The sequence below is a fragment of the Onthophagus taurus genome, chromosome 5 (assembly GCF_036711975.1).
Source record: "Onthophagus taurus isolate NC chromosome 5, IU_Otau_3.0, whole genome shotgun sequence".
Classification (NCBI taxonomy): domain Eukaryota; kingdom Metazoa; phylum Arthropoda; class Insecta; order Coleoptera; family Scarabaeidae; genus Onthophagus; species Onthophagus taurus.
This window is the reverse complement of record NC_091970.1, coordinates 12,709,419-12,732,075: the sequence shown is the minus strand read 5'-3', so window position 1 is coordinate 12,732,075 and position 22,657 is coordinate 12,709,419. Positions and strand designations below refer to the sequence as shown.

General features: G+C 34.4%; 2 protein-coding genes across 2 annotated transcripts in view; one reads left to right on the top strand and one right to left on the bottom strand.

The window, feature by feature from the left end:
- The window catches only part of LOC111416155 (homeobox protein unc-4-like), a 60,054-nt gene extending 37,823 nt beyond the window's left edge, over positions 1-22,231 (top strand). The window contains exon 3 of the mRNA XM_023048106.2: positions 21,240-22,231. Coding sequence (XP_022903874.1) covers positions 21,240-21,698 — 459 coding nt within the window. The 3' untranslated portion in view covers positions 21,699-22,231. The remainder of the gene's footprint in view (positions 1-21,239) is intronic.
- Positions 15,797-16,234, bottom strand: LOC111416148 (small ribosomal subunit protein uS5; the record flags this gene model as incomplete). Its single annotated transcript, XM_023048101.2, has 1 exon — positions 15,797-16,234. A coding segment is annotated over one exon (423 nt), but the record flags the coding sequence as incomplete, so codon positions are not given.
- Positions 22,232-22,657: the final 426 nt, after the last annotated feature.

Genomic DNA, 22,657 nt, shown 5'->3' with positions numbered 1-22,657 from the left:
GAGAGCGTTCTTAGATCCCCTTTGCTGAGGCATAAAACCTCTTTGGTTTTGTTTTGTGACGGAGTTATCATACTCTTCGCTTGTGTGTGACCTGGAAGTTCTTTCCAGCGTAAGGCTATCTTCGAAGCCTCCCAGTTGTTGATTATTTGTTTTAGGTGGCTTTTTTGTAGTCCACATCCAGGTTGGGGTCCAATGAAGGGCGTGTTTGCTGCCTCTTTGGCCAGCTTGTAGGCCTTCTCATTGCCCTCAATGTTGCTGTGACCTGGAACCCACCATAAGGTAACATCATTGCCCCTAGCGAGTTCTCTCAGGTTGTTGGTACACTCTCTGATCAGTGCGGAGCCACACGTGTAGGCCTGAATTGCCTTTAAGGCGGCCCGATTGTCTGTGAAAATGTTTATGGATGCACCTTTTTGTCCCTTCTGTAGGTTCAAAGCGGTACAGAGGTTTATAGCAAGAACTTCTGCTTGGAAAATTGTTAAGTCCGAGCTGAGGGGCAATTTGATGTGGCTATTTGGTCCACTGATGCCCATGCCTACTCCAGATCTTACTGTCTTTGGAGCATCGGTGTACCAGGCTAGGGCTCCTCTTTTTAGTTGAGGCCCTCCCTTCGTCCAATCATCCCTGCTATTAAATATGACCTTATACGGTTGTTTGAAATTGTATTCCGTCGGTATGAGGTCCGTTTTAAGTTCAATCAGGTGATTTAGACATGGGTCCTTGAGGATCTCGAGGTGTCCTCTGAGGTTACCCTGCATCAACTTGAGTGAAGAAACTGTTTTCAGTGATAAGGCACTTAAGGCTGCCTCCTTTTGTATATATAAGTGGAGCGGTGTGAGACCGAGTAGGGCTTCCAAAGCAGCCGTCGGACAGGATCTCATTGCACCCGTTATGTTAAGACATGCTAACCGCTGGATTTGTGCCAGCTGTTGTTGAGCTGTCTTATATTTTGTTTTTGGCCACCAAACCAATGAGGCGTAGGCGACCATGGATCTTTTTCCTCACCTTATCTAAGTGTGAGTTCCAGTTTAGTTTACTGTCAAGTATTACCCCTAGGTATTTAGTTTCTGTTTTGAGGTTAATAGTTCTGCTTTCAATGGAGGGTGCTATTATTTGTAGCTTCCTTCTCCGAGAAAGGGACTATTTCGATTTTATTGGGATTGATGCTGAGCCCATTGCTTCTGCACCAAGTACTGGTGAGTAGTAGGGCTTTCTGCATTAGCTGAGTTGTGATTGAATCATATTTACCTCGGATTGTGATTACCAGGTCATCAGCATACCCTTGTATCTTAAATCCGTTTTTAGTTAGGGTGTTCATCAAGTCATCAACTACCAGGCACCATAATAGAGGTGATAGCACTCCCCCTTGGGGACATCCTCTTAGCGCCTTTATAGTCAGCGACTCGCCTCCCAGACTGGCTGTGATCTGCCGACTTTTCAACATGGCTATACACCACTTGATTGTCGACGGATGTATGTCTTTTACGTTTAGAGCCTTCTCTATGGATTCATATGAGGTGTTATCAAACGCACCCTCTATATCTATGAAAGCACATAGGGCTATCTCTTTGGTTGCAATTGCCTCCTCTAAAGTGCTAGTCAAAGCATGGAGAGCGGTAATTGTTGATTTTGCTTTCTGGTAAGCATGTTGGCTAGGGTGTAGTGGATTTGTGACAAGCACTCCATTCCTTAGGTATTGATCGATTACCTTTTCCATCCCTTTGAGGAGAAATGAAGTTAGGCTAATTGGTCTGTATGCCAAATCGATGTGTTTGAAACAACCTTTATATTGTTACGGACATAAATTGGAATTGACAAACGAAATCAACCGTGTCGTCATTGCGAAGTTGATGGGGACCTGATACGATACTAGTTTTATCCTTCATAAATTCAGATGATTAAAAGAAAAACAATAAAACACGATGGAGAAGCAAAGGATGCGTAAGAAGATGATTGTGTTTCGTCAAGGCAATCAAAATGGTAAACAATAAAACGGCGTTTTTAGCCATTATTAATGTGTAGAAATTAGAAACCCAAATCGCCTAACAATCTCTATTACTAAAACGTAATTTTTTAATTTCAAAGATATTTGAAAAAAAATATTTAAAAAAACTGAAATAGGTTAAATATCAAACATTGTAAACTGTTATCAAGGTGTTGAAATATACTATAATATAAGATCTTTGGCAATGTTCGAATATAAATTAGCAATAACGAATAAGACCACGACTTTGTCTTCGAGATTAATATCTGATCTCTAATAAAATCTATAACAGCACGTTTTGGACTGTAATTAATCCCTTTAAATAATAGGAGTAGAAATTTTGATAGATTAATTGTAGGGAAGTTGCAAAACGATGAATAGTAAAGGTTAAAAATAGTAAATGTGACCTGGTTTGAAGAACAAAAGTGATTTCAAAACCTCAAATATTCTTTAATTAATTTATGGCTAAAGTCGATAAAAAAATTCGAATAAAATTTGAATTAATAATAAATATATCATTGAAGCGTTACATAAATATGCTAAAATTTCCTAAGATTTATTGAAAAAGTGGTTAGAAATCGTTAAAAATAATTACTTTGTATGTTAAAGGCATCAAATTAAAATTTAAATCATTGTATACTTATTAATATACAGTCATTACAAGTAATTTATAATTTTTGATTTCTAATTAATATTTTTTTGAAGCAGCTTTAGTCTAGATATAAAAGCTTAGGAATATTATGTATAAAGTTGTACTACGTCACGACTTCCTAATAAAGCATGTTTAATAAGGTTAACGCGTTGTATAACGTACGATTAGGTTTGATTACTGGAATTAATGACTTTAGATAAGAAATTTTAGCTGATATTGTACACTTCGACGTTCTAAAATTACTCTTATGAGTGGGCCAAAGTTTTAAGCTTATTTCCAGGATGATTCCTTATTATCAGACCAAATACAGTTCTTGTATGATTTATTGCAATTGTCCTACAAAATTACACAAAAAATAGTCTATGAATCGAAGAAACATATTGTTTCAAATTCGAATGATTTTCATTTACACTCCATGCAGTCAGCTATTTCTAGAATTTTCTATTTAGTAAAATCATATTTTGGGGCTAAATTCAAAACACCATTACTAATACTGCCAATTTTTGATATTTACACCTACGAAATACATCTTCTAGTCAAATATGCAAGATCTGCTTTACAAGAAGCGATGCAATGGTCAAAAGATAAAGTGGAAAATAGGGAGGATAAAGAACTGTAGCGATGGATAGAAGCGAATGGATGGGAGGTTTGGGACGGAAATTAAGAAGAAGAAAACGGGGGAGTACACTTAAACTGGGACAAGAGGACATCGGCAATTGACTGTGTGATCATGAATCAGGAAACATGGGAATACATAGATAAGTTTAGATTGAGGAATCTGTGGATTCAGATTGGAAGTTGATTTGAAGGGAGTGATAATAAGGAGTGAAAAATTGAGAAATTATCATTTGAACATAAAACTAATCGAGAGTATGGAAGACATGATCATGGTAATGAAAGAAGCAATAGTGAAGAGAGAATGTAGAGACGCGGAGGGAGAGAAACTGAGTGGTAAGATAGTGAATTCTATAAAGCTAAGCAAAGAGACAGATGAGGTAGTGAAGAAAAGGTAAAGCGTATAGGAAATATAAAGAGGTATGTAAAACAAAGAAATTGGGAAGAAAGTAATGTGAAGGGGTAAAAATCTATACGATATAGGAATAAAAATGTGGTATTAACACATTACCAAAAAAAGCGGGAGGAAATAAGTAGCTTTCCAACTCATAGACATCCTCTATGAGTTGGAAAGGACATTGCATTCAATTGCTGGAACGGTGTGAGATTCGACAGAGAAGGGATATGGAGAGGAGAGTGGGGTGAGGATACTGACGAGGTTGAAGAGAGGAAAGGCTGGTAAGTTGGCAGTTTACACAAAAAGAAAAAGAGAATCTACACAAAGTTATGGGGGATAAACTTGTTAAACACTTCATATAAAACAAATAATGGTATACTTGACGAAAGGTTGAAAAAGGAGATGGAAAAAAATGATTCTATCGGACAGATAATCAGGTTTCAGAAAGAGATTCTGGATTCTTGATTCACTTTGACCTCAGCAGATCCCTTATACTTACTTCCCTCATTTGGTCAGCATTAGGGTCCTTCCAGCCATATCACCTTGGAGGCAAAGGCTAGAATTTGTCCTGGTTATGCTGCCCAGATTCCACTTATTCTAATCTGGATATCTCCATAAATGGATAACATTAATGTTTGAAGTCCACGCAGTCGCATAAAATGTGTTCCGCTGATTTCTCCTCCTCACCGCATCCTCTGCAGATGTCGGTGTCACTTATTCCCATGTTCATTAAGTGCTTCTATAGATGCCAGTGTCCAGTGATTAGCCCTATGACCAAACGTAGGTTCTTCCTGGACAGCCTCATAAATAAATCTGTTCGTTTAGGATCAGGGTACATCAGAGCCTTCTTGGCTTGGCGACAAAGCTCTATTAAAGACCTTATTGTTGGGGCAATGAATGATTCCGGCGAGCCTGCAGGTTCGCCTGCAGCTTTCCTTGCCAGTTTGTTCACCATGTCATGAAGCTTATTTTCCGAATGACCCTTTGTCCAGCAGATCGTAATCTCATTGCTAGCGGCTGCCTCTCAAAGATTGTTATGGCAGTCCTCAAGCAACGAGGACGAACACCAATACCGCCCGAGCGGGTAGGGAAGAAGGACTATAGATAACATATTCATATTGAGACAGCTAGTGGACAGGGAAGTAGATACAAAAAGGGGAAGGGGGCAATTGTATGCACGATTCGTAGATCTAAGAGCAGCATTTAAAAAGGAGGATTTAAGAATAAGGAAAAAGAGAACTACCAAGAGAATTACCAGAGAATATGTCGAAGATGAAGGTGAATAGGAAAATGAAAAGGATGGATTGTTTCTGGCGTATATAGGGGATCTGGAAGAAAGGTTAAAGATGGGGCAGAACGGGGGAGTAGTGATGGGGACATATGCAGTTGATCTGGTAGTGGAGGCAAGAGAGGCTGAAGAGTTGAAAGGGGTGATGCGATCTCTGGAAACATTCTTTGAGGGGAAGGATTTGGATTTAAATGTGGAAAAAACGAAAATTGTAAAATTTTGCAAAAGCGAATAATGGGGTGAGTTAGAAAAGCAAGTAGATTATTGGACAGATATGAAGCTGGAGAGAAAGAATGTTTTTAAAACATTTGGGTAGAAGGATAATAATGTTTGATGGAATGGTGGAACGTCTGATAATGTATGGACCGGAAATATGGGATTGAAAGGAATACAAGATGGTAGACTAGATTCAGGAGAGATCTTAAAGGTGGTTCTTGGGGTTGAGGAAGAAATCTCTGTGATATATAGTGAGAGAGGAGTTGAATGCAGGTAAGAGGAACGACAGAGGAGCTTAAAGGTTTTGGGAAAGCGTTGGAGGGACCGTGGTTGAGGAGTATAGATGAGAAGAAAGAAGAGAATATTATCAGAACTGTGCAATACTAGATAGAGATATGGAAAAACAAGAACGTTGTGCTCAGGTAGCAGAGGGGAGATTAATAATAAGTTTAAGGTCTTAATGACGAAGGAAATTCTGGGCTTTTTGATGATGTGGGTAGAGGGGAGGAAAACGTATGATTTTAGGTAGGGGTAATTAATTTCATTGAATTTCAATAAAATATTTGGTAGTCTTCCATCTAAAAGATGTAGAAGTATTAACATTATAGGGTAATTATTATACCTGGTGATTTTTTGAAATCGATCCGCCTAAGATATTTCTGAAACCAAAAATTGGAAAGGAAATTGAAAATTTCCGAAAAAAGGTCCACTTATATTTCAAGAGGGAAATGGTTTGACCTATGATTCACACTTTTGACGTTTACCCATCATTGAATGACCCACCGCGTGGTATCTCAAATGAAAGCTTATCTTATAAGGATTATGGTGATGTGTCACTTGCCCACGTTTCCTATTTTCTCATACATTTTATGACAAAGTTTGTCATTGTCACTTCAGGCGAACGAAACCTAATTTTCATCACTTAGGCGTGGAACCAAAAGAAAACAAGCCGTTGACGTTTTGTCTAAAAAACTGTCACATTAGTTGTTTCCGTTTAGTCAACTTAACTTACATTGGTTTCCGTAAAACTCTATTGCTGAAAGGGTGGAAGTTATCTACATTTATGGTGCCGAGCAATGTGCTCGTGCAACAGCAAGGTCTTTTAATCAAAGACATCCAAATAAGCATATGGAGCATAAATACGTTCGCGAACTTGTGCAAAAATTTGAAGTAACTGGATCGGTAGAGAACAAGAAAAGGCATACTAATAAGGTAATAGATGAACTGGCGGAGATGGAAGCAATTGGAAATTTTACCATGGAGCCAACCAGTTCTTTGCGTCAGGTTGCAGCATCCACCGGACTTTCTTACTCGTCGATACGCAAAGTGATAAAGCTGCATAAATTTCGCCTTACAAGATACAAATATTGCAAGAACATAGCGAGGGCGATTACGACCGACGACTAGAATTTTGCGAAACTATGACCGAAATGATCATTGCGAATCCAAATTTAGTAAAAAACATTTGCTTCAGTGATGAGTGCACTTTTTACTTAAATTGACATGTGAACAAGCATAATGTACGATATTGGAGCGACGAAAATCCCCATGTTACAAGAGAGCAACATACACAGAGACCTCAAAAGATTAATGTATGGGCAGGAATACTAGGTAATTCAATAGTTGGACCCATATTCATTAATGAAACGCTAAACGGTGACGTGTACTTGAATATGTTGGAAAACATCATCGATCCTCTAATAACTAAGAAGTGGAAAACCAGCTTGATGAAGAAGGTAATCAAGTACTCGACGAACATCAATTGTTCTTCTAGCAGGATGGTGCTCCACCGCATTATGCTGCGAATGTTCGTAATTGGCTTAACCGGAAATTTCCAAATCACTGGATTGGTAGATAAGGAACAATCGAATGCTTCCACGATCACCGGACCTCACAAGTCTTGACTTATAGTTTATAAGACTAAACCCATAGATTTAAATGACTTGCGTCAACGAATTAGCAACGAGTGCCGAAACATTCCACGAGAAACTTTTCAGAATGTAAGGCAAGAATTTGAAAACCCGCTTTACTACTGCATGGAGACTAATGGTGCTTATTTTGAGCAGTTATTGTGAATGTTCTTTTTGTGGTTTTGTTAAAATGTTATTTTCAACGTCTACGTAGATGTTTAAATTTTTATTATAATGTAAAATGATTTTCTCAATGCTAAATAAAAAAAAAGCTCAAGTGACACATCACCATAATCCTTATAAGATAAGCTTTCATTTGAGATACCACGCGATGGGTCATTCCATTTAAAATTTTTTGGAAGGTATTCGTGGGGGCGTAGGGGTAAACGTCAAAAGTATGAATCATAGGTCAAACCGTTTCCCCCTTGAAATATAAATGAATCTGTTTTCGGAAATTTTCAATTTCCTTTTAGTTTCTGAAAAATCTCAGGCGAATCGTTTTCAAAAAATCATCCTGTATATAAACTAAATCCAAATGTTAGCTTTTAATATGTGCGAAACACAATGTGCAACCATTCCGATCAAAGATAAATCTTCGACATGACTTCTGAATACCTTTGTGATGATATGCGATTTCTGAATTACCACCCAAATCGAAATCCAAAGCCATTCTGTTCGTCTTTGTAGTCGTAGTGCTTATTATTAGGTCCATATATCATCAGAAAATTAGTAAGTTATAAGTACGAAGGCTTTCATGGTCGGTGTTAATTAAACTAAAACTAGAACTAACACTGGCACTATCACTAGAACTAACACTAGACCCAGAACTAGCAACTTTCGGGTTAAGCCGTGCGTCTTTTGATTACTAAAACTGTTTAAGGTTTCGGATGCCATGTAGCTTCAGCCACAAATTCGAAGTGACTTCGAAAAATTAAGAAAATTTGTCATTTAAATAATCGCAGAACGAATGATGAAATAACGAACGTTTTACGACAAATTTATTAGAAATTTAGTGTGCAACAAATAATTTTTTATTGTTCATAAACTTCATTGTTACGATTTTTAAGCCCATTCTGCGTATTGGATAGTTATAAATGTCAAGAACAGAAACTTATTGTTGGTAAATCTAATATTGTGTACAAATTGAGATATGATGATGCAATAAATAACATTGTAAAGCAAATTTTATGAAAATTTAGTCAATCTTCAAAGTTAATCTCAATGATTGCTTATGCGCAGTGACATTTTTATTGAGTTTTGTCTTTTCTAGGTTGTGTATACAATTAGATTAGGGGTTTGCAGAAAAAAGATTCTTCTTCTTTTTTGCTGAAGCCACAGACGCTTGTTCTTTCTATTCTGTTATGCTTGCATTTAATCTTACCGTCATCATGCATAAAGCATGAGCCGGCTGACCAGTTTTTCAGCGTGCGGCTTTTCCACCCAACCAATAAGGCAACAAACAGCCTCTGCCTACCAAGAAACTCACTCCATATTAATTAAAATACACCGCATCAAACCTAACCTAATTACAAAAATCTAATTGCAATGATCTGGAATCTCCAGCAATCCTTAGCAGTCTATTCCTCTCCAATCGTGAAATATGCTCGTTCTACAGTCTAAGCGTTCATCTTACCACATCTTTCCTCTCCAATTCCTCCCCAATTTCCTTGCTTCTTTTCTGATTCTTGAGTGTTTCCAGTAAGTGCTCACAATCGTAAAACCACAAAATCATCAAATTTTCACATTTTCATGATTTTCTCTGTATTTTCGCATCTGAGAGCAAAAGTGAAACAGAGCAATGTTGTTAAGAATAAAATTTGCTACAACTTTTATACCAAAAGTGTTTTTCTAATATGTCCCCAATCTCGTGCGCTACTATCAACAGCATATAAAACCACAAAATCATCAAATTTTCACATTTTCATGATTTTCTCTATATTTACGCATCTGAGAGCAAAAGTGAAACAGAGCAATGTTGTTAAGAATAAAATTTGCTACAACTTTTATACTAAAAGTGTTTTTCTAATATGTCCCCAATCTCGTGCGCTACTATCAATAGCATATAAAACCACAAAATCATCAAATTTTCACATTTTCGTGATTTTCTCTATATTTACGCATCTGAGAGCAAAAGTGAAACAGAGCAATGTTGTTAAGAATGAAATTTGCTACAACTTTTATACTAAAATTTTGTTTCTAATTTATTCCCCATCTCGTGCGCTGATATCAACAGCATGTGAAAATATCTGCCTGCGTCTCCGCAGTTTTTATCATTATTGGCCTGATCTCCAGAGTAAACATGCTTCTCCACTTGGTCGATCTTAGCGCTCCACGTGTTCTGGTTGACTTGTTGACTCGTTTCTGGTTGTTCCACAAAACGGTATACTTACCCACAAATAAGTGTAGTCTGTTACTAGCTCTATCATGTGGCACTTTTGTTTCACATCTGCGCGGTTCTCTAGTAATTACCAAAGTTGTTATTTTGGTAACATTTATCTTCATGTTGAATATTGGATTATGTCTATGTTATGTTATGCTGAAGCTATCACCTTGCTCTACCCCCACATTCAAGGGTACCTTCATCTCTGCTAAGTGTGTTAGTATTAAATATTCTTTGGATTAAGTAATAACTCTTTTATACCGTCCGGCAGTTGTATCCTGTCGAACGATGTCATAAAATTTATAAACCATCTGCTCTCTTTAATCTTTGTTATTTGGCGAAGTTGCATCATCTATTCTTTTTGTGTATAGACCTTGAAAGTGGCCGGTTCATTTATCTGCTGGTAAGTTATTTTGGCCCACTGTTTCCAACGATTTACACTGCTTTTTGAGTTTACATTTCCGGTTTGGTAGGAATCCGTTGATTGGCCGTGTATATTTTGCACCTCAAAAGCCTATCTTAACGGGAGAATTTCAATTTATGTGAGTAATGAAATTCTTTGAAACACTCCAGTTAGCATAATAATGTTATCTTATTTTGCTTTGTGTGGATCTTTTAAAACAATCAAAATTATATATAGCAGTAATAACATGAAGATTTTCCGGTACGTTAGATAATTTAAACGTGTTACAATTTCGAGCAAATGTTGTTATCAAGTTACATAATACCACGAAAACTTTTGATTGTGCCAGATCACTCGCCGATGACGAACTGAACAACGACATACCAGGAGGAATCAAGTTAAAAGTTTGTACAGATAAAATTAGTTGAACAACCGGTGACAAGTCTATAATGAAGTACGATGTAGTTTTCTGCAATCAGATTACCCTATATTTGACACCAATTCTAATTTGCGAACAGTAGAATATTATAAAGTATTTGTTACAAGACGTTTTTTTACTCTGATTTAGAAATATCATTAAAACAAGATGTTGCAATTTTTGTATTGATTGGATGCGATTTCACTATGATTTACTAAGACATTCTGATAACAGAAATAAATTTGCTTTTGAAGTTACGCGCCGAAATCGTTTCATTCAAATCGTGGGAATAATTTATTGTACATTGTGTAATGATGATCATTCCGGCAAAACATACCTTGTTTATAAATAAATAATTGTGTAATGCTAAAACATATCGAAATTCATTTTAGTTCGTGAAATAGAAATATTTTAACTTGATTGTAATCTTTTACTTTATTAAATTCAAAATTTCATGGGAGATCTATTTCATGGAAAACATTAATCAAATATTTTTCTTGAGATAATATTTTTTTAATTCGATCGAAATCCTTTGCTCAATATATTTTTTACATTAAATTCAAAAATTCATAAGAGATATATTTTGTGGAAAACGTTAATCGAATTTCCATGAATTACTAATTAAAGGATGAACTTTTTCCAAACTGTTTCAGGACATCCATTTTAGTTCTTGAGATAGAGATTTTTTAACTTGATCGCAATCTTTTGCAATATTAAGTTTTGCATTTCTTTCATAAAAGTTGTAGTTTGTAATAGCATAAACTTTGGATACCCAACCTGGAATTATAATACGGCCGTAATATTGCCGGCTATCTCGAAACTTTGGCCTCTTAAATTAACATTTGACATTTAATAAAATAGCCACAACAAAAATATATTATCGGAACTAGAAATAAACGTGATATTATCGTACAATTTAAAAAAGGTTGATAACTGGAATAACATGAAAATCAATAAGCATGAGAACAATTGTAATGGTAAAAACCGTTTTGGGTGTATCGATTGGTTATTTAATTGTAAAATTTATTTGTAGAATTTGTATATAGATAAGTTATTTGATTTCTTATTAATCTTGTCACAGGTGTGACATTGCAACGTAACGGGTGTTACAGAGTCTGCAATCGTAGCACTTTTCATGATTGCACAGAATAAAGCATCCTCTTGCAGTACAACACACTTTGTAATAGATATATAAGATAGATTCTTATTTGAAAAATAATATTATTCAACCCATCTTTGATTTCAACTATGTCTTTTTACATTTTATATCTGTGCCTTGGTGCAAAAAAGGCCAATGTCAAAATTCTTACTGTTGAGTAAATTCAGAAAACAGATTTGCCACTTTTTTAGGTTAATGTCAGTCGTGCTCAGTTTACTTTATTGAAGTCAACGTTTGATAGTTACATGCTTTTGTTATTAGAATTACTTACCTTAAATTGAATCATTTGATGACAATTTGATGGCCGTTTAGACTTGCAGTGTTACCATACAATAGCTTAGATCTTTTGCTGCAAATATAAAAAACAGACAAAATATTTCATATGGTACAACAGAAGACAAAGTTATTAACTAGTACAATATAGAGTTTCAAACTAGTGATTTTACGGATGTGAGTTTAGCGGATACGGATGCGGAATCGGATTTTTTAATTCTAATTTTGCGGATTTTTGGATGCGATTTTAACGGATGCGGAGTTATTGAAAAAAGTTACGTACTAAAATTTTCATGAAAATAATATTTCTATTGTAATTACTAATAATTAGTAAATTATTAATTGGTAATCAGCAGGGCACGGAACTTTTGTAACAAAACGATACGATTTTCCCCCTCCACTCGTTCTCAGCGGCGTTTGTTGAGAAAATCTTGATTAAAAGAACAGCATACTGTTCAGTGGGAAATTAAAATTTCAAGTTAGAAAAAAATTGTGTTAACAAAAATTGTTCCTGAAACAATTCTAAACAAACTTTATCAACAATTCTTTTTGATTTAATCAGTAATTAAGGAGATAACCTCAAAATAATAATTTTTCCGTTATTACACATAATTACACTTAGATGTTTAATTAATAGAGATGTAAACATTTTTTATTAAGATAATTGATTCAAAATCTTCAAAATCGAAATTGAAACAAATTTTATTTAAAACATTTTTTGATAAAAACAATAATTATTGAGATAATTAATTTTGATAGCATACTATTCATAGGGACATTAAAATTTCAAGATAGCAAAAATTTTTATTAACAAACACTTTCCTGAAGTAATTCTAAACAAATTTTGTTGACAACATTTCTTGATTACATCAACAATAAGGATATAACCTCAAAAATATTAATTTTTGTAGCATACTGTTCAGTGGGAAATTAAAATTTTAAGTTAGAAAAAAATTGTGTTAACAAAAATTGTTCCTGAAACAATTCTAAGCAAACTTTATCAACTTTCTTTTTGATTTAATCAGTAACTAAGGAGATAACCTCAAAATAATAATTTTTCCGTTTTTACACATAATTACACTTAGATGTTTAGTTAATAGAGAAGTAAAAATTTTTATTAATATAATTGATTCAAAATCTAAATTGAAACAAATTTTATTAAAAACACTTTTTGATAAAAACAATAATTATCGAGATAATTAATTTTGATAGCATACTATTCAGAGGGAAATTAAAATTTCAAGATAGCAAAAAATTTTATTAACAAACACTGTTCCTGAAGTAATTCTAAACAAATTTTGTTAACAACATTTCTTGATTACATCAACAATAAGGATATAACCTCAAAAATATTAATTTTTGTAGCATACTGTTCAGAGGGAAATTAAAATTTCAAGTTAAAAAAAAATTGTATTAACAAAAATTGTTCCTGAAACAATTCTAAACAAACTTTATCAACAATTCTTTTTGATTTAATCAGTAATTAAGGAGATAACCTCAAAATAATAATTTTTCCGTTTTTACACATAATTACACTTTGATGTTTAATTAATAGAGATGTAAAAAATTTTTATTAATATAATTGATTCAAAATCGAAATTGAAACAAATTTTATTTAAAACATTTTTTGATAAAAACAATAATTATCGAGATAATTAATTTTGATAGCATACTATTCAGAGGGGAAATAAAATTTCAAGATAGCAAAAAATTTTATTAACAAACACTGTTCCTGAAGTAATTCTAAACAAATTTTGTTAACAACATTTTTTGATTAAATCAACAATAAGGATATAACCTCAAAAATATTAATTTTTGTAGCATACTGTTCAGTGGGAAATTAAAATTTCAAGTTAGAAAAAATTGTGTTAACAAAAATTGTTCCTGAAACAATTCTAAACAAACTTTATCAACAATTCTTTTTGATTTAATCAGTAATTAAGGAGATAACCTCAAAATAATAATATTTCCGTTTTTATACCTAATTACACTTAGATGTTTAATTAATAGAGATGTAAACATTTTTTATTAAGATAATTGATTCAAAATCGAAATTGAAACAAATTTTATTTAAAACATTTTTTGATAAAAACAATAATTATCGAGATAATTAATTTTGATAGCATACTATTCAGAGGGAAATTAAAATTTCAAGATAGCAAAAAATTTTATTAACAAACACTGTTCCTGAAGTAATTCTAAATAAATATTGTTAATAAAAATTTTTGATTTGATCAGTAATTAAGAACATAACCTCAAAAAAGTTTTTATATATACAGGGTGTATCTGACAAACTTCAAGGGTGATTCTTTACTGAATTTTAAGGGTAATTTGATATATGAACCATGGGCGACTTCGGCGCCCCGAAGGAGCTACACCTCTCCAAAAATGGCGGAAAATTTTGGTTTAATTCTTTTTTCTTAAAAACCATAAACGCTAGGAAAATGAAATTTCGGGAATATGTTTGACTCATAATAGGGCACGTTTTGACCCTATTTGTACTTTCAACCTACCCTACTTATTTATTGTAACGGAGCTCCGTTAAAATATATGCGGATGCGGATCCTCAAAACAATGCGGATTATCCGCAGTTGCGGATGCAGATGCGAATATCCGTTACATCACTATTTCAAACACAAGAAAGAACTACAAAATATGCAAAACTGTAGTAATTGAAAGAGCCCCAAGCTATGTAAAAGTCTTACTCTTCGTATTCATCATCAGACCTTTCATCTGGAAAATAGTCTTCAACATCAAATTTTCCTTTAAGATTTTCCATAAACTTGTCGTAGAAAATTCTGCTGTTCACGTGAATGTATGGATGCAATGATTTTAGGTCCTTTAACTTTTCCTCGCTTAAAGGTTACGTTTGTTATTTAGTGGTTGTAACATAATGTTGGTGGGTATAATCCTCGCTGAATTTCTTTTTGACAAGTCTAAAGTTTTAAATTCTTCATCGGTAGAAAAAGATTCTTTATAGAACACTTTACCTGGATTTTCTGGCCGATATTGCATAAATTTGATTAATGACCACAGAGTCCTAGTCACTTGTCCTAGAGTATCTTTTTTGCGGAGAAGATAATTCTAATCCAGTAAAGATTTAAATTTGAGGAAGTTTTTCTGCTCCATTTCAACAACTTTTATTGGAGACTTTCTTTGAGTCTTTTTTGCTTTCTCTATGGCAGTGTGGATAGTATCTTCCATGTAGGTATGGCAAGCTTCCACAAATTTATGGTTGATTGTTATATCCTTACCTTGACATGGTGAGGAAAGAGGCCATTATGGCCCTACGTAGCAATAATCAGACCCATGATCGCCTAGGCCTTATTGGTTTGGTGACCAAAAACAAAACATAAGACAGCACAACAACAGCTGGCACTAATCCAGCGGTTAGCATGTCTTAATACAACGGGAGCAATGAGATCTTGTCTGATGCCTGCTCTTGAAACCCTACTCGGTCTCACACCACTTCATTAATATATACAAAAGGAGGCAGCCTTAAGTGCCTCATTACTGAAAACAGGCTCTTCGCTCAAGTTGATGCCCATGTCTAAATCACTTGATTGAAGTTAAAACGGACCTTATACCGACAGAATACAATTTCGACCAGCCGTATAAGATCATATTTAGAAGCAATTATGATTAGACAAAGGGTGGGCCTCAACTAAAAAGAGAAGCCGGAGTAGCCATGGACATCAGTGGACCAAATAGCCACATTACATTAAACCTCAGTTTGGACATAAACATTTTTCAAGCAGAAGTTCTGGTTATAAACTTCTGCACCGCTTTGAACCTACAAAGGGGGCAGAAAGGTGCATCAATAAACATTTTCACAGACAGTCGGGCTGCCCGAAAGGCAATTCAGGCCTACACGTGTGATTCCGCACTGATCAGGGTGTGTACAAGCAACCTGAAAGAACTCGCTAGGGACCATTATGTTAATCTATAGTCGTTTTAGGTCACAGAAACATTGAGGGCAATGAGAAGGCGGACAAGCTGGCCAGAGAGGCAGCGGAAACGCCCATTATTGGACCCCAACCCGGTTGTGGACTACAAAAAAGCCACCTAAAACAAATAATCAACAGTTGGGAGGTAGCCTTACGCTGGAAAGAACTTTCAGGTCGCGATTGCCGCAAATGTAGCTTTAGCAAAGTTACCCAATGTCCCCGTGCTTCCTCTAGCTGAGGTGTAACAATCTTCAATTCCTGCCATTTGCAGTAATTTCTTGGGAACGGGGGCCGAAACTATTCCAGTACCACGTGGTGCAGGAATCAACCTCACCGTAACTGAACCGCACTTTCCTGTTACTTTACAAGGAATCGTGTGGGGCTTACCAATCTTGTTTCCCCAGTAACCTAACTTTACAGGGATAACCGAAAGTTTCGCCAGGATAATCGCCCCACGGATAGCTGTAGCAACTTCTTTGCTACATTTCACCCCCAACCCATTGTGATCTTTTCCGTCACCAATAGCTACGAATGCCTTGAATCGTGTCCGTTGACCAGCGCGGGTTTGTTTCTGAACGGGCATAATTTTCAACAGATTTAATAATAAAAAATATTTTTAATAATAATAAGTATTTTCAACGCCAGATTTATGGAAGGATATGCCGTTGACGAAAACTCCATACCAGGAGTATGCAGATTATTTGCATAAAAATCATATTACATTGTCCGGTCAACGTCCAACAGAAGCCGTCTGAGAACAGGATGAGCTTAAAGGTTGAGATGGGTCCAACAAGACGCTAATAAAAATGCAAAACAAAACCAAAGAGGTTTTATGCCTCAGCAAAAGGGATCTAAGCACGCTCTCAGGTTTCTTGACCGGCCATGCACCCCTAAAATACTCCCTCTTCCACATTGGACAAGCTGAGGATCAAACTTATCGACTTTGCAACGACGAGTCAGAAACGGCTGAACATATGCTGTATAATTGCGTCACCAGAAAGCAAGTAAAAGTTACAAAATTTTCGGTAAAGCTCTTTTGACACCTACCGACATAAAGGAACAAGACCTTGGAGCAATACTAAGGTTCATTGAGAACCTAGATTTGCAGTAAACTTTTGCAGGTCTAAAGTTATAATAGATCTTATAGGTTGCGGTGACGAGAGAGGCCAATAATAATAATAAAATAATATATACTTATCTTGTCGTCCTAAATAGTGAACGGCATGTAACAACATCAGATGCTGTACAAGTTAACTTCTTGAATATCATGTTCTAAATTCGTAAAATACTGAAAAGGACACGAACTTATCTTCTGTCCACCACCCACCTGCTGCCAATATTTCATCCCATAACCACAAGTTTCATGAATTGTCAAGTTTGGTGTAGGCAGGCATTTTCCTATGTCAAATGATACAGTGACTATGTGCTTATCTTGTCTACTTCTTATTTTGTCAGATTTCTTTTCTTTATAGGAAGATTGAGCTAAGTCTAGATGTTGGATCGATTGTTTTTGTAATTCGTTTTCGGAATACCTTAGTTGTAATTGAAATTTACCACATTTGCATAAGTTAAATTCTTCAACAAATATTTTTCTATATACAGATTCTTTTCGAACTGTGAAGTTATTTGTCTGGAAGTATTCAACATAAAGACGATACATTTTGGAAATTGATAAATCTGAAGACAACTACTTTTTCCCTGTGTGTTCTCGTGCATAATGACTTTTAGAAGCTGGAAACAGTTTTATGTGTGTTCTAATAACGTTCTTATCACTTTCAGGGATTCGAAACTGTTTGCCGTGCTTACCAGTTTTATCTTCTTGAAGACCTTTCCTTTTCAACAATTACTCTTACTTTTTTTAAGGTTACAGCAAGAGTATTTAAAAACATGGCATAACAAACTTGAATTCTCTTATCAGACTTTTGCAAGAAATACCTTCTGGAAAAATGTCCAACATTTTTCTTACTTTCTTCAACCGATCCTGCTAGAAATTAGCTTTGCGCTTCACCAGAAAGCAAGTAAAAGTTGTTAAAAATATTTAGCCGTTCTTGTAAGCAGAATTTTTTAGAGCACTTTAATCTGCTTAGAATTTCTTTTCCAGAAACGGTTGTATATTCCTTACCCTGTATTTAGTTGCTTTCTTTTAACTCTGTCCCACTGATCTGGATTAGTCCGCCTTTTTTTTGTGTTTTCGTTGCTTTGCACTCAACTTCTTTTCTTTGCAGTTTTGGAACCTGCACCTTGCACGGAAGAAATATTTTGTGGAACGACGTTCTTTCCTTTGGTAGATCTTGATTTTTTTCCTATAAATAACGAAAGATCTAGTGATGATTCGTCGTCGGTATTCTTATCTGCATTAGGAATGTATTCATCCGAACTGTCCTCAATACACAATCTTCTTCCAGGAAAGGAAATGTACGTTCTTCACGGTCAAAGTTTATTATTTCTGCATTTACTGATGGGACAGTAATTTCTACGATGTCTAAAGGTCCTTCAATTTCACATAATAATTACCCTGATTTTCATATACACCAAATGATGTGGTACTTTCATGCAAATGCACAGAGTTTTGTATATCGTTTTCTAATTCTTCTCTGCTTACCTGATTAGCAGCAGACAGTGAAATGCTACTACTTGCAACAGTATCTTCTTTCTCAGCAGAATCTGATAGCAAAAGGAGAATAATTTTTATTCCTCATGCAATCCGTCTAGTCTGATAACTTATTTTAAATATCGTTTTATTGAAGGTACTCTAAGCAGCTAATAATCAAAACCTCACATTTATTGGATCTCTCCAGAAGCTCAAAACAAACGTTTTTACATAATGACTTATTAATTCTGTACTTACATTTAAAGGCAAGACACATTTTTAACATTTTATTCGCTCTCGAACTCTGGAACTCTGGAATCCATGTCATAAGTATCACAAAAATTGCAGACACCACATAAAATAACGTTTATACTCCGAACTCCGTGTTTGCTACTAACGGCCAATGTTATATGGCAGCTGTGACTTATTTAAAAAACTTACATTTAAAAAGGTTAAATTCAAGATTGGCCCTTCTTGCATAAACTTGATGACAAGGTTGCTGGACATATGCCTCATCAATAAAAAAATAATTACGCATACTTCCAAGCGGAATTTGACTTTGGGCGTTTTAGCACTGAAAATATATTACAAATTAATGCTCTTGCAATATAGGTCTTATTTTCAAGAAAAATAAGACATTGCCCCTTTTTGCACGAAGTCACAGATACAGTGCCGGCGCCATGAAGTCTGAAATTACTGTTCAGAGAAAACAAAAAATTGATTATAAACCAAACATGATTTTTCATGGCAATACTTGTGTTCAATAAAAGAATGCGAAGAATATGAACAAGAAACCAATGGACTTGTCTTGTTATTGCACAGGACAGGAAATCACCAATACGGAAACTTTGCCAATGCAGGATAAGCACAAAAGCAAAGTAACAGTTGCAGAAATGAGGTACCGGGTGGTACAAGATCCGTATAGATAATAAGAGGCTCCCAAAAAGATGATGATAGACACCCAGAAAGAAGTAGCTGTCAGTATCAAGAACAAAACATACATAACGTTGGCAGAAGACTAGATACTGCTTAAAAAAAAACTAAATGCTTTCTGAAGATCTAGTCTTCAGAAAGCTTCCGACAGGTCTAAATACAGCGTTTGGAACACTAAATACTGCCTTCTAAAGACTAAAATTGCTTTGTGGAGACTAAATACTGCTTTCTGAAGACTAGATACTGCCAACAGGTCTAAATACTGCAAAAGAAAGATAAAATATTTTGGAGAAAATATACATTACATTGGCAGAAGACTAGATACTGCTTCTAGAAGGCTAAATACTGCTTTCTGAAGACTAGATACATCCAACAGGTCTAAATACAGCGTCTGAAACACTAAATACTGCCTTCTAAAGACTAAGATTTGCTTTGTGGAGACTAAATACTGCTCTCTGAAGACTAGATACTGCTAACAGGTCTAAATACTACAAAAGAAAGATAAAATATTTTGGAGAAAACATACATAACTTTGGCAGAAGACTAAATACTGCTTTCTGAAGGCTAGATACTGCCGACAGGTCTAAATACAGCGTCTGGAACACTAAATACTGCTTTCTAAAGACTAAAATTGCTTTGTAGAGACTAAATACTGTTTTCTGAAGACTAGCTACTGCTGACAGGTCGAAATACTGCTAAAGAAAGATAAGATATTGTTGGAGAAAATATTAAAAAGGCGCCAACGCCCCCTTTTAATCGGCGCCCGGTTTAGGCCGCCTCTGCACAGATATGTTTTTAGAACTAGTTAAGATAAACACATCGAGATTGGGCTTATTTTCAATTTTGATTAATTACAATGAATTTTTTGCATAATTTGTTTTAATCATAAAAATTTCATAATCATAAAAAACATGAAAAATCCTTTAATTTAATACCCAACAACTCATATTATCAGTAAATTATCAAAATATAACCTTAAAAATGACAGTTGGTGTCGGCCATCTTTGATTTCAATTGTTTCTTTTTTATATTTTGTGTATCTTTGGAACTATTTAAAATAAACCCATCGTGTTTGGACTTAAACAACTCGATATTTAATTTAAAATGGATTTTTTTAATATGTAATACATTTATAAACAATTATGAATAACCTAAAATTTTTTATTGTTTGTAATAAAATCTGAAAAAAAGGACGAATTGAAATAATCAAAAAAAAAAAACGTTTATGAGACCAAAATTAACCGTCGGCGAAGAAGTTGTTCTTGAACCGAACCCGATAAATATTTAATCGCTCCTGGTCATTTTATAAAGATGTTACATTCTCGACGGCGGCGAAGAGAATCTCCTCCCATTTAAAAAACGATCAAAAAAAAGCACGAATACGTTCTTGAGCTCCTACTTTATATGCAAAACACCCGTAATTATGATGGGTATTTTATGGGAGACCAATTTGCGATTCCAACCCCATCCCATCAACCGATAATTGTAATTTATCTTCGTTTGTGCATTGAAAAAATGCTAAAATTAAAAAGAATCCTATAAAAAAAAATTTTTGAAATAAATTCAGATTATTTCAGGGTGGAAGCTTTTCTTGAGGGTTAGGGAAGTCTTTTAACTTCGATGACCTTTAGGGATCCCAGAAATCGACTTCGACGGGGCGAAAAAGTTTCCGTTCATATTTATGAATATTAAGAAATTATTCTTGAATCAGATTAAATCTTAAACTCTCTATTTCTAATAATTAACACCTGATAATGATAATTTCCAACAAAAAAAAAGTGGTTAAAATAACGCTCCCGTTCGACCCCTTCGCGTTATGAAGTCATCAACCTTAACACAATCAATTTATATGTATATCACGCAATTACGGCCGCAACGGCGAAGGGGGCGCCACCGGGCAGCGCTGCTGCCTCGGCAAGAACTTCTCCGATACGCCCCTCTCGGATTAACATGCTAATTACGGCCCCTCGGGGCTCCAAACTCTCGATACACGTTGAAATCTGCACACATCCTATTTATATCGTTTTTTCATATATGTATTGTTATATTTTTATATATATGTATTTTTTTGCAGGTTTGGTTCCAAAATCGTCGTGCAAAGTGGCGCAAAAAAGAACACACAAAAAAAGGCCCTGGAAGACCCGCACACAATGCCCATCCACAATCATGTTCCGGCGAACCAATTCCACCGGCTGAATTAAGAGCTAGAGAAAGAGCAAGAAGAAGAAAGAAGTTACAAAAAGCTTTAGAACGTCAAGCTCGAAAATTGAGAGCGAAAGGAATCGCCGTCGATTTGGTCGCATTAAAAAGAGAATATTTAACGCAAAGAGGAGCCGAATTAGATTCCGATTCTGATATAGACGTCGTTGGTGATTCAGGTGCTGAAAGTGAAAATTTAAGCACAACGAGTCGAGATTTTTATGGAAACACTGAAAATGGATCGGAATTAACGTTAACTTCCGGTGAAACGTCAGAAGAAAAAATAAAAAGACCGAATCCTTTTAGTATAGAATCTTTGTTAAATAATACTTAGTTTAGAATTTGGATTTCTTTATTTTTAATTTTTAATTTAAATAAAAGTTGTTTTTTGATGACGATGATGAAGAAAAAAAAATTTGGAAAAATAAATGGAACTGTGCAATAAATAATTAAGATAAGTTTTTTAGATTTAAAAATAAAAACAAATTTCGAAACAAAAAAAAAATAAAAAACATCTTGTAAATAATTTTGAAAATAATTTAAAAAATAAACATATCTCGAAAAAAATTGTAAATAGGATAAAAGAAAACCGAAAATTTTTAATTTATTGAAGAAAAAAGAATAAATCTCGAAAACAACGAGTTTTTAATAATTTAATTTTAAAAACGTCGCATCGTGTTATAAACATTGAAAACTTTAATTTGTGAAAAGAAAAAATTGAGACAGCAATATCGATTTTAAATTTACATACGAAAATGAACGAAAATAATGAACAAGAAAACGGAAAATAGACGACAAAAAACCGGAAGTAATTGTAATATAATAAACTGATTTAAATTATGAAATATATTATACTTATTTATTCGATTAAGAATTTTTACTTTTATTTCCATAAAAGAAACACCATTATTCAAGTTATCTAAATCAGGTAAGTAATAAATATGAGAATGTTTAAACATTATTATCTCAAAAATTAAAGGATATTTTTTAAATCCGTTTATTTCGTTGGAAAACTTATAAATTGTATTGCAAATGCTGATAATTGTATAAGAATTTATTAAAACTACAATTTGTTATGGTTTTATTAAAATGATTGAAAAAAATAATTATGTTTAAAAATTAATATCTCTTTCATTGGAAAGCTTATAATTTCTGTACTAAATGTTGACAATTTTATAACAATTTATTGAATCTACGATTTGCTTTGAATTATTTATCCCGAAAAATTAATAAGTGCCTTACTATGCTTAAAAATAAATAGCTGAAGAACTAAAAGATATTTTTAAAATCCAT